The sequence below is a fragment of the Ictalurus punctatus genome, chromosome 7 (assembly GCF_001660625.3).
Source record: "Ictalurus punctatus breed USDA103 chromosome 7, Coco_2.0, whole genome shotgun sequence".
Taxonomy (NCBI): Eukaryota; Metazoa; Chordata; class Actinopteri; order Siluriformes; family Ictaluridae; genus Ictalurus; species Ictalurus punctatus.
The window spans coordinates 20,061,930-20,074,945 of record NC_030422.2 but is presented as its reverse complement, the minus strand read 5'-3'; the positions used below and the strand labels follow the sequence as shown (position 1 = coordinate 20,074,945).

Below are 13,016 nucleotides of genomic sequence, written 5' to 3'. Positions count from 1 at the left end.
ATTCATTCATCTTCAGTAACTGTTTTTTTTTACTGTCAGTGGCTTCAGAACCTATCATAGAAACTCTGGGTGTGAGATGAGAATACAACCAGGATGAGACAACAGTACATCCACACACACGCATTGATGTACACATGCACACGTAGGATTGATTTTAGCATTGTCAGTGTTTTTTGGAGGTGAGAGGAACCAGAGAAGCTGAATGAAGCTCATGGCATGGGAGGGCATGGGAGAATATGCAAACCCCCCCCAACAAAAAAACTTTATTTCATAATCATTTTGTCTTATTTCCTGTTTACTGAATATAGGTAATTCAGGCATCAAGTCTGTTCTTTATTATTATGCTGCTCTTAGTTTATTTATTTAGGTTTATTGCTGTAAATGAAAGCACTGTGAAACAACATATGAAATTGTAGATGGAGGATGGAGCAATACCATTAGTAAGAAGCAAAAACATTTTAGCTATGTGTTTACATGAAGTAACTGAGGAACAGTGCAATGCAATTGCTCTAATGCAGCTATGTTTGGTTAGGAATGCTGGTCATGCTAAGAAGAATTTGACCTCTCACTAGGGGTCAAGGCCAGGTTTTCCCAGGAACCCAATTCGATTCCTTCTTCCCCCCTAACAATCGTAATTGGTTTTTGAGGTCACCTAGTTGTTATAGCGACAGGCTTTTGTCACTGGCTGATGACACCCTCCCCCACTAACACCCACACACCCTCTTTTCAACAGATCATTTCCTCTGAAAGCATCTCTAATTTGTGTGTGGTGTGTATACGCACGTGTGTGTGTGTGTGTGTGTGTGTGTGCAGAAGTGATTAGATTGAGCTGTTCCTGTACTGCTCATTCGAGGCCTCTTCAGAAAGTATGCCAGGTAGCCCAATTAGTCCATCCTCACAACACACAGGCCCAAATGTTTACCAGCGCTCTTTCAGTATTGTGCTAACATCCTTAACAGCGAAGCAGCACTGAGGCCGCACAGGAAACACCACAGTGTCCATATGGAGCCGGAGCCTCATTAACTGCATAGTGTAACTGCGTGTGCACCTCGCTAGAGTAACAGCCTGATATTGTCCCTGACAGGTGGGGACACCAAAACACTGATATGTACATGACTCGGGCACAGACACCTCTATTTTGCTCCTAGTTGCTGTTGGTGTTTAACATGATTTTAAAATCACGTCGTCCACAAACGGTTTTATCGATGCCGAAGAAGAATCTCCTTCATGAGCAGATCTGATCGTCATTATTTAAATTCTAAACATGCGTGCAGCACTATAAAGACCACCAAGTTCTACTTATCGTCTTCCTACCTCGTTATCGTTTCTAATACCCCTAGTTTTAACAAAAAGAGAGGCGGTGGTGGCTGGAGGGGAGAGATGGAAGGATGGCAGAGATACTTCAATTAAAAAGGCTTTTCAATTAAAGTTATTTGAACTTGAGCCATGAAAGGGGCTGGAGGTTCTTGATAAAATCTTGCAGGTATCGCCGGCCCTCCCGAAGAAAATTGAACCTGTGCATAGCGGCTAAGTGAATCTGAAACCGATAAGGGTGAGCCCTGAGAAGATGTTAAAAGTGAAGGATGATGCAGGAGGGAAGAGAGGAAGCAGAAAGGAAAGTAGAGAGCAGTGGGGTGAATTCCAAAGTTCTCTGTGCTAAAAAAAAAAAAAAAAAAAAAAAAAGTTTTACTGCCATCCTCCTTGAGCAACCTTGGGAGAGAGCGAATAAGTATGGATATGCAAAATGTGTAAATGAAAAAGAAGTTTAAAATGGCTCTGGTTATCGAGAAACTTCTGAGGCGGAAAGGCTCTGTCGAGCTTTTTAGTGATTGTGCTGTAACCTAAGCCAGTAGAGAATAACGAACTGGTTTAAGACTGACTCACTGAGGATTGGATTGTGCTTTATACCACACACACACACACACACACACACACACACACACACACACACACACACTCTCACACACACACACACACTGAACTTAAGCACTCAACTCTTTATTGGATTATTACTAATCTGTCCTTTTTGGTTTTTTCTTTTTTTCTCCCCTCCTTTTTTTCTTAGAATTTGCAAAGCTGGAGATGGTAGGTGACAGCAGATCTTCAGTAGACAGTTCCTCTTTCATGGATGGGTTTCTTTACTGTTCGGTCAACATGCTGAAGAGCACGCTGGATAAAAAAGGGAGAGACGGTGAGTCCATAAGTCCATCTGTTGGCACTTACTGCAAAACACACACACACATGTTTATTGGTCAGTTCTACTGGACAAAAAAACGGAGAACTTGGTGAATCCATCCATCCACCCAACTATCCCTCCCCTCTCACTCAACTGTCCTGCTTTCCTTCCACTCCATCCAGCATTTTTCACACCCAAAACCCAGTACAATATCGACGTATTTTTACTTTTAGTGTCCAGGCTTAGTATAATTCAAGCATGCAGATTTTATAGAAGATTTGATCAGAATATTCACATTTGCCATGGATGCCTCATTATCCATCTGTTGTGTCTTCTTACTGCTTCCCTCATATTACACTTTTCCTATTACAGTTTTTCCCCATAACATATGCTCCCAATCCATTTTTTGGAACATCTCATGTTTGTTTTATTACACTTTAATCACTATTATTGCCACAGACTAATACAGACTAGTGTTTAAATAAAGAACATTTTTGTGGAACTTATTAACTGGTTGCTCTGGGATCCTAATGGGACTCTACGTGTGTTTTATTAAAGGCAGATAAACCACTCCAAACCTGTATTAGACAGTAAACCTGTTAGTATAGATTGTTCTGATATGATACTGCAATTTCTCAATTCACTAAACTGCAACAAAATGTTTTGCTTCACTTGTATCTACTCCTTGGTTAGAGTATTAAAAAAAAAATTGATTTAAACTAAAATACTAAGATTAAAATGCAGTGTACTAATATCTGTTCTCACTTGGCATTCTTCCTGGATTTGTATTAGGTTTCATCCTGGCATGTGCAATATCCATTCCATATTCCCAACTCAAACATTTCTTCCTATTCTTCCTAAAGGGTACTCACCACTTTTGATTCCGCATGTATTTATCTATTTACCTCAACACCTAAGCATAAGCTGATCACACATCAGCTGCTTTGTCTCTTCATTTACTCCTGTAGTTAAAAAGAACTTGTAGGAGAGCACCTCTTGCATTAGTGTTTGGTGAAGGCACTACACACATCAGCGCACATCATTTCCACAAAGGTGTTACTCTTTAGAGAGCTTAAAAGTTTTATTCGCTCCTTATGTTCTCTTCTGTCTCACTGTAGCTACTAATCAACATCTGGACTGGGGCTTTGGGCCCACTGGTAATTACAGAGAGAGGGGTAAATTTAGAGTTCTCCCCTGGGATTGGGGTAAAGGAAGGGCCCTATATTCAGCTCACTCACACTATGATAGCAGGAGCAGCTGGAGGCTCCTATCCTCTTGAGAGCATTTCCTTTCTCTGGATCCCTCCTTATTGCAGCCCAAGGGGAATTTGCTGTTGCTACAGCATTCCTGTCTGCTTTTGCTTTCTTCTACCTGTGAATGTAGAAGAAAGTGGTTCTTGCAGCTAGACTACACATTGGGAAGTGGGTGGAGTGTAGGTCTCTCTCAAAAAAAGAAATGCTCTTGCTTAAAGTGCACATTGCTGGAAGTGTTTAAGTTGAACCCATGTTCAGTTTCTGTGAAGTCCATATGTTTTCTGTAACAGTTAGTGCTGAAAATGAGTGCTGAAAATTCAACTGAAGCTTGTGAACTCGGACCTCCGGTTAGGAAAAACCAAAGAAAACACCCTTTTCAATCATTTATTCAACAGCAATATCAATAGATGTGATATTCTTATGTGGAAAAAGCAAGTGCATCCTTAATCTCTGAAGCTTGTATTGCCCCTTTAGCAGAATTAATAACTTCTAGGCACCAAGCTTGCTGGAAATTTTTGACCAGTCTTTCATGCAATCTTCTTTCAGTTTCATGATGTTTGATTGTTTTCTTGCATGTTCTGCCCATTTCAAATCCTTCCCACAACATTTCAATGGGATTCAAATCCGGGCTTTGACTAGGCCTTTCCATAACCCTCCATTTCTTCTTCGAGCCATTCCTTGTGGATTTGTTAGTGTGCTTAGGATCATTAAAACAAAGAATGTGTTCCAAGTTCAAGTGTTTTTAACTATCCAATTAGCCGAAGCATTAGTTACCTTGTCACTTTCAGGTTTTGTTATTCACCCACGAGTATAACAGTCCTGTAATATAGATTGGCGAGGCCCTGTGGAGATGGTTTCGCAGGGTGTTTTGCTTTGAGGTGATATGTCAAAGACGAATGACTACTGTGGTAATTAAATTCGGCTTTGCAGACTGTGCATATTGCTTTTGTTTTCTCCAAAGATCCGTCGGGCAACTTTTTAAACTGAAACTTTCCACCTAAAACTCTTTCCTTGTCCTTACCATCATTAGCCAGGATGGTTCAGTTTGGCGGCACAAGTCATAGATCATAGGTCAGCCGCCACAGGAAGTAAACAAAATGCAGCTGTGTTAATTGCGTTAATATTGTTAACGTTTTAAATATTTCAAATGAATCACAAAAAATTTATGCATCATCATTTTGACTGCACAATTCAATTCACTGTTTTCATTAAAGTAAATAGATATCACTCTTCACAGTTACGTGGCTAGATAGATGATTCCATGCTCATATTTTGTTAGCAACAATGTTTTTATTTTTTCTTCCTCTTTGTAGCTCGAATGCAAGGAGGTCGAAAATAACATCTGACTTGCATCTTCTGATGTAAGTCGAACTCAGCATTAATAGACCAGGTGTTGTTGACTGGTTGATTTACCAGGTGTTGTTGACGTATTTAAGCAGCTCGATTTGTCAACTCAGAGCGATGGTAGAAGAAACAATCTACATATGGAGAAAATGGCCTATTTTTTCATGTTAAACATTATGGCTTCTGTCGCAGATCCTTTGTTGTGGTGTATCCAATCACATGTTTAAATTTAGCTGTAACATGTTTAACTGAAGGCAGCTCATTGAGAAAGGGAAGACTTTTCAAATACTTTCATTTTTATTTCATTTTCCCTCTCTGATCTGATTAGTGAAGTACTGTTTAAAAAAAAAAAGAAAAGAAAAGTTGGAAAAAGCGAATTGGACAGAGATGCATTTATTTTTCTGCTTCCAGTTCAAACCTGAGCTCAGATGCTGCTAGTCAGACGTGGTAACGTGATGCAACACCGCAAAGGAAATCATGAGCACTTTGAAATTCATGTGTTTTATTCATAACCTCGAAATAATCATTAATGGCTAAGCGTTAAAAGGTAGTTTCAGAAATTTTAGTTGAATCCCCTTGAGCTAGAAAGAACATTTGTGTTATGTCAGAGCAGTGCCATAATATTCTCTAAATGAAGCACAAGTTGAATATGAAAAAAAAAAAAAACAGCTTGAAGAGGAAATGTGTTCCTCCTTGCTATGAACTGTAATATGGCACTCCTGCTCTCAATTTTTGTGTCTCTCTTATTTGTCGTCCTCTTATTCACTTTGGCCTCTGCAAGTGGCCGAGATTAAAACCTCCGTGCTGGCTCTGTGAAAGCCACAGCTGATAAACTGCTTGTTCTTTCATCTACTATAAACAAGCATTCAAAAGTAGCCGTAATGGCGGCTTAAGTGTAGTGCTTCTACTGAACATTTTTAAGGCACTACTTAAACAGCGTAATTCAACTTATTAATCCGACAAGAAGTGCTGCTTGACATTTCCAATTGAGAGAAAGACGCTTATTATTTATTTATTTATTTTTCTTTTTATGCCTGTGCACCCAGGTTGGTTCAAAGCCTTTTTCAGTAATGGTTGGGAGCTCTATGCATAAAACCTGCTGTCAATAATTAATAAGGAGTTTCTGAGGATTTTAGTAAAGACATGTTTGGCTGCTTTTCAGAAGGCTTCCAGTTAATTCTTTTAAGTTAACACCCCCCCCCCCCCCCCCCCCCCCCAAAAAAAAAAAAAAAAAAAAAAAAAAAAAAAAAATTTAAACAAAAATTCTACAGTTGTTATATATAATGGTAATTTTAAGGTATGAAAAAACAGCATATTAAGGTATGGATTTAAGGTCTAAATCACATATTGAGGATATTAAAATATGAGCGGTACCGTGTGTGGCTTCTTTCTAGTTGGATTTTGTAAATTGCTTCCTATTTTGTGCAGAAGATTGTGTTTAAAAATACATTGATTTTGTTATCCTTTTAATCATTGCTTCTTTAAGAGCGTAAGTGGTTGATTTTGTGTGTGTGTGTGTGTGTGTGTGTGTGTGTTCTTAAACACACTCATGCTTGCCAGCACACCAGCACATTTAAATTGAGTGACAGGTTTGGAACCGAAACCTCTAATTTATGATTAGTTTGTGTTTATCTCCTCTCTTTTCTCTCCTCGTTTCCTGTTCGGTGGTTTCTTCACAAGGTCAGAGTTCTTGCAGCTCCGTTCCCTGTGATTTTCTCCTGTCCTCCTCTTATCTAATCATACCTGCCTCTCTCTCTTCTTGCACATGGATTCTTTCAGGTTCATCAGTGTGTCTGATGTCTCTGAGCTCGCTCAGTCGGAGCCGCTTGTTAACATTCACCAGGATGTACACAAACTGAAGGGTTGTTTTATTAGGTTGTTTTACATTGCTTTTGAAATGTATTACCCATGGCCTTGTGTGTGTCAAGTCTGATATCCTTGTTTGGATTGGCAACCTTCATGGGAATGAGCAAACATTTCACACATTTTATTCTTTTATTTTTTAATTTTATATACAGATATTGAAGGGTGCTAATACTTTTGTATCAAGGACTGTAGTTGCTACTGCCATTGTCTTTGCCGTCTAAAGTATCTGTTTATTGATTAAATAGTGGATTTAAATGGTGTGTGTGTGTGTGTGTGTGTGTGTCAGTCACTTCCGTGAGTCAGTCACAAAAGCCTGTAAAGTGCTATTTCAGTGCTCTATTTTGGATGAAGTGAAAGCAGCCACATCTGCCCCCTTATAAATCATGCAGTATTTTTCGAACGTACACCCGTGTGGGTGCAGTGCTTTCACACAGACAGACAGACAGACAGACAGACAGACAGACAGACACACACACACACACACACACATACACACACACAGACAGTACATAAAAACATGCACACCCATCAAAAATAACATTAAAAGTGAGCTATGTTCTCATTGACTGACTCTGTTAGTGTTTTGTGCTTTTAAGAAGAGGCATTTCCGGGATGGTCCTCTTTTGACGTATACCATACTCTGTGTGATTGAACCTTCAGCAAGGAAAGTCTCTGTAAGCTTGTTTAAATATTGTTTAAATATTGTATTAGGTGTATTTTAAGCACACATTGAGTGTGCAAGTATAATCATGCTCTTACTTGTGTGTATTTACAGTATATTTATTGTAGAATAACTGTATAGAGTTAGAGTTAATGTTTTTTTTCCCCAGGATGGCTTTGAAATGTTGTCATGGTAGCTGAATTTCAGCATGTCTGAAAACATGAAAATAATATAAATGTGGTCATGTATTCAAAGGATTGTGCTTTTTTGTTATTCTTTCACTGACATAATTGATATGGGTTAGTCATAAATGTGTTTGTGTATATTGTTCTTTTCAACTGAAGGTGGAAAATGATCTAACATGATTTTATCTTTAAAAAGCTGCAATTATAAGAGGAGTGTGTAGACTTTTTATTTCCACTGGATATGTTTCTTGTTGTCATCGCATCCATATACTTGTATATAGTTGTGTGATGAAATATCGCCCCTCTAAGTAGAGCTGCTGCTTCCACTTAATTGTCTTAATCGGATGTTCATAAGGGTTAACGAATGGATATTCAGTTAGGGGAAACGGATATATAATCAAGTGCCACTTGTCAACTGCTATTAAATGTACCTTCTGTCAGTGGCAGTGCACATGTTTGTGGTTGACTGATGTAACACAGAGAAATAATGCATAAGAAGAAAATGCACAGCTAAAGCTTTTGTGAATGTTAACTTAATATTTCAGCCTGTCAGCCTACTGTGGAAATGTGTAGCATTTGAAGATATTTTCAATAAGATATAAAAATTCACAAATGAATGTTCCATAGGGTTCCTGACGGTCGTAACAGGAAAGCTTTCACCCTATCATCTGGAGAGTCATTGAGTTCGGTTTCTGACGATGGCATTCATGACCGGGAGCCAGTGGGGGCAAAATTGGTCATTCTCTATCTATCTCCTGTTAATCAAAGCAACACTAGCCAATTGTTGAGGTCTGTGAACTTGGGTGCAGAAGAGGGCGGATAGAGGAGATTGATAAATATGCAGAGGTTGGCTTCAGCTGGCCTCAGAGGGAGCCTTCAGCCTCCTAGGCTGGTAGTTGTTATGGAATAGGGGGAGGGTTAGTTAGTGTGTGAAAATTTGCACAGACAAGCTGGGAAAAAATGGGGGAAATCAAAAAAGAAAGAAAGAATGAAAGAAAAAAATTAATGCATCATGCAAGTGTAGCAGATGATGGAAAACGTTGTGAGTGGCTGATGCATGCTGCATGTATAGAGTTGCTTCTGGGGCTTAATCTGCAATATTGCAAGTACCCAATTTCTGTCCATAGTAGTTTAAGACTATTAAGGGATTTCTTCTACACTCAAATTGTGATATTATTATTTGAATACTGACACCTCAGATGGTTAACTGGTTATTTAAATACCAGTGCACACTCATACCTGTACCTCCAAGGCCATGGTACAAGAAAAAAAACAAAATAAGGGTTAAGTACTCGACATATCTTAATATTAGTACAGCTAGTACACAACATGTTAGAGAGATACGAAAACTACATCTACTCCTACTGCCTGATCCTGACACACTTCTACTCCCGTGGTTCCTCCTGCCCTCCAGAGGTCTTCCTGATTCATCCGGATGCTCTACTTCTGCGCAGAACTTCTGCACTTACCGCTGCTGTGGATGCTCCCACATGGATAGCATAAAGACTGCACTTCCCAATAGACCTGCCCAGGTCTCTCCCCTGCTTCAGTCAATAATTTCAGCTGGATACTGTAGACTTGTATCGAAGACTATGCTCATGCTCTTTCTGAACATCCTTTTAACAGACATTACTTTATAGTATACAGTTGTGGGAGAGTAATTATTTATAATCCCTCTATCCGGTGTATAGAAGAGGATAGGTTCCCTCTTGATTCTGGTTTCTTCCTCATGTTGTTTTGAATAGTTTTTTTCCTCGACATTGTTCCCTCTGGCTGGCTTTCTCGTTAAGGATCTAAAACTACATCCAGATTTCTGTAAAGATACTTTATAACAGTGCTGTTTAAAGTGCTATACACTGAATTGAAAACTACACTTGAGCTGCAGTCTCTGTTACTGTTACGGTCTGATAATTGTGGTCCAACTGGTCCAAAGGACCATATGCCAGATGATATACAGGGAAAATGAGCCTGTGAGAAAGGTGCGAGTGGTTATCTGAATGCTCTGGGCAGATCAGTGGCAGATGAAACACTTATGAAGAAGGTTCAAGATAAATGGGAAAGAGCCCCTGTCCCATACAAGAGACAACCCATCAGCATGCTGTCTATTGTCCCGTTGTTCTGTGTAGTGATGAAAGAGGTTTGCTCTCTTCACATGTCAAAAGTAGTGGAGATGATGCTCTGTGCTATGCTGCTTTGGATAGCGAAGTGGTTTCCAGGGTTTTGATGAGGACCCGTGCGTTGATTTACAGTGAAATGGGATCACCTCCTTATAGTCAGTAGTCCACATTTTTCAAACTTCTTTTCAATCACCGCAACTAATTACTATACTGACTTACACGTGCACTTCATGTAGAACGTGTAGGTCTTTTTTTAGTTCCATGTCGTCTCATGTGGATTTTGTGTAGCACCATGGTCCTGGAGGAACGTTGTTTCGTTTCACTGTGTACTGTACCAGCTGTATATGTTTGAAATTACAATAAAAAGCCATTTGGCTCGACTTGACCTATTTATGCTAGTTGTTGCTGATGAAGCCTAACAAGCATGCATTATGAGCTGTGCTTTGCAGCACATTGACCAGAGTGGGACAAAGTCTTTAGAGACAAAGTCTCAGAAAACATATCCACTTACAAGTTTGTGTCTGTGCTTTGGTGCATTTTATTCAGTTCAGTGGCATGAATGGGACAGTGGGGAATGTTGAGCAGAGCTCAGCTTTATGCAAATGAGTGTATCTGCATTTAACCAATTGGGAGAGGGTAGATGCTATTCAACGTTATACTTTAGAGCTTTTCATTATCTTTGTGCTAGTAATAACTAACCGTTATTAATTTGATACTTTATCCGGGTTAGGGTTATGGTTTATCTAATGCTCCAGGATCACTGGTTGAGTGCTTGCTGCTAAAATCCTATGCTGATAAGTGGAACACTTACATACATTATGATAACATATCATACAAGAAGTGTTTCAAGATATTTACTATAACTGCACTGGGTTGTACCACTGTGTGTATCACAATGCTCGTCTGTGTTCGCCACATAAAATTCCACTTCCTAGTTCGAAAGAAGAGTAGAGTTGGCAAACAATATTTGTCAGGAATATAAATTTTGTCTTAAAATATGAATGCTTGACAGATGAAGATGAAGAAAAGGAAGAAGGGACACCAGTTCTACCAGAAGCACAGATAACGGGAATGTACAAATCAATGTGTGCTAGCCAGCTATCTGGCTATTTTGGCTCTATTGTATCCATTATATTTATAGAATTGTTGTACAAAAGCAATATCACACACAATTGTGCAGTTATAATAAATATTGGTACTGTTATGATTATCTATGGCCAAATCACAGCTATGCTGGTATTCAGTATAACTGTACTTTTGCTTGTGCATTATTGCTTAATTAACACCATGGTCTAGTCCAGGCTGCACTCTAATGCAATATCTTTTTTTTTTTATTATTATTTTTAATTGTAACAACTTGCACAGTGATTTATACTGTAAATGAGCCAAATAAACCGATTAAAAGAAACATGTAATTGATGATGTGGTGAAGTTTTCTGTAAAGAGACATTTTATTTAACATTTTAGGAAGAAGTCCCCAGTGTCCATGCTTTGTAACAGTCAGAGGTAGAGCTTTAAGTTTATATCAGTTTGTTTATTTGCCTAAAGACATGGTTTTATTTATGGTTTTACTTTGTTTTTTAACCAAATCCATAGAAACGGCCACCAGCGCTTATCAGAAAGAGGCTGCTATGTGCCGTCTCGGAGCTCTCCTGTTTGCAGAATGTGATTTGCTAGAATGGACTTGAAATAGCACTGAACCTGAGAATTGATGCCAGTAGAGTGAGATCAAACTACTCTACACTCTTATCAAACTGTCAGTCACACCCTGATAACCTTCTGATTACCCAGCATGCTTCTCCCACTCTGATCCCCTCTTACTTCAGTGTGTAGGAACTACACAGTACCAGAAGTGAGTAGAAGAGGTGACAACTCTCCTGTTATCACACAAAACCAGTTCAAGCTTTTAATTCCTAATCTTATATTGTAATTGCATTCCTGTTGGCAGCAATGCTTTTTAGAATTAACTGGTAAGGAAGGAGGAAAAAAACAAAGAAAGGGCCTGACTCAGGACTCTCAGCACAGGAATACACTAAAAAATTCTTTAAGATATAATTTTTCTCCCTTACAGTGATATCAGTAAGTGCTTTCTATGAGGCTGAAGGTTTTGGGTCCTTTACTTACAAACCATCATCAACTGGTGGACCAAACCAAGTACATGGAGAAAAAAAAAAAAAAGCTACTGTAGCAGAGTCAATAAACACATGGAAAAAAGTCATAGTTCAGCATCTCAGGTTAACCATGCGGCTGTGGCTCAGGTGGTAGAGTGGGTTGTCCACTAATCGTAGGGTTGGAGGTTCGATTCCCGGCCTGTATGACTCCACATGCCGAAGTGTCCTTGGGCAAGATGCTGAAAAAAAAAACAAAAAAACAAAAAAAAAGCGCTATATAAGTGCAGACCATTTACTATAACCATGGATTATGCAGAATGTGTTTTGTGTTAATGCCCATCATATATGCATTGTAAATTATTTGTCTGAAAGCTATAGCCGCGAGATGGACTACAGGGCGAGAGACATTAGGTTAGAAAGGGGAGAGTTTTCACAGACTTATAATTTTACTGAACAATCTCTGGTCTGATGAACATAACATTAACATGCTTAATCATAACATTAACATAAAAGTAGATATTCTCCTCGTCAAATTCTAAACAGACATCTCATTTGTTCATGGGGCTAATCAAAAGTGGTAACGTGAAGCTCTGCCATGAAACAAAACACAACCATCACTTCAGTTGTCTTATTTATAGCCATAAACAAATCATTAATGGGAATTCATATAAATGTTATTCATATATATGCTATTCAGTTGTGTTAGGTACTTTGGGTGCGTCTCAGCCAGCTCCCTAGTTTAGTAGTCAGGGCACTGATCAGGGAGTCGGCCATTTTAAGGGCTGTCTCAATCGCAAAATCCTTCCAGTGCACTGGAAGTTTTGCTCCCCCCAAAAATCCCACAATGCACTTCAAAAACCTGGGAGCATCGATGCTTACTATGCTCCCTTACTGGAAATGACGTCATGTTTTCTGAAGCCTCTCAGTTCGTTTAATTTAATGTCAGAATGACATCAGTCCTGCCTGTTGTTGATAAATGCCAGTGGTGAGGTTTTAAAATGTGTGTACGTAGTCATGTGCTGGAAATGTAGTGTACACAATATACTGATTCACCACCTACAGAGCTGATTGAGATGCATGATTTGTAGGCAATAAATTTTATGTAACTGGGACTTTAAAAATTGTAGTTGACTGCTCCTTCACTGTATGATACCATAGTTCTTATTTTGCAGTTATCCGCCTCTTGCAGATGTGTTGATTCTTATACCTAACACATCTGCAGTACAAAAAATAAAATGACCTTCTGTCTGACCATACTTTATCTTTGTCAGTGGCCTGTAGCACATTATAATTCTGCAAAGTG

The 13,016-nt window shown here is 39.0% G+C and overlaps 1 protein-coding gene across 2 annotated transcripts in view; it reads left to right on the top strand.

Moving 5' to 3' along the window:
- arap2 (ArfGAP with RhoGAP domain, ankyrin repeat and PH domain 2) overlaps positions 1 to 13,016 on the top strand; it is an 88,249-nt gene that overhangs the window by 41,107 nt on the left and 34,126 nt on the right. For both annotated transcript variants that reach the window (XM_017472612.3, XM_017472613.3), the window contains exon 15: positions 2,066 to 2,191. In XM_017472612.3, coding sequence (XP_017328101.1) covers positions 2,066 to 2,191 — 126 coding nt within the window. The remainder of the gene's footprint in view (positions 1 to 2,065; positions 2,192 to 13,016) is intronic.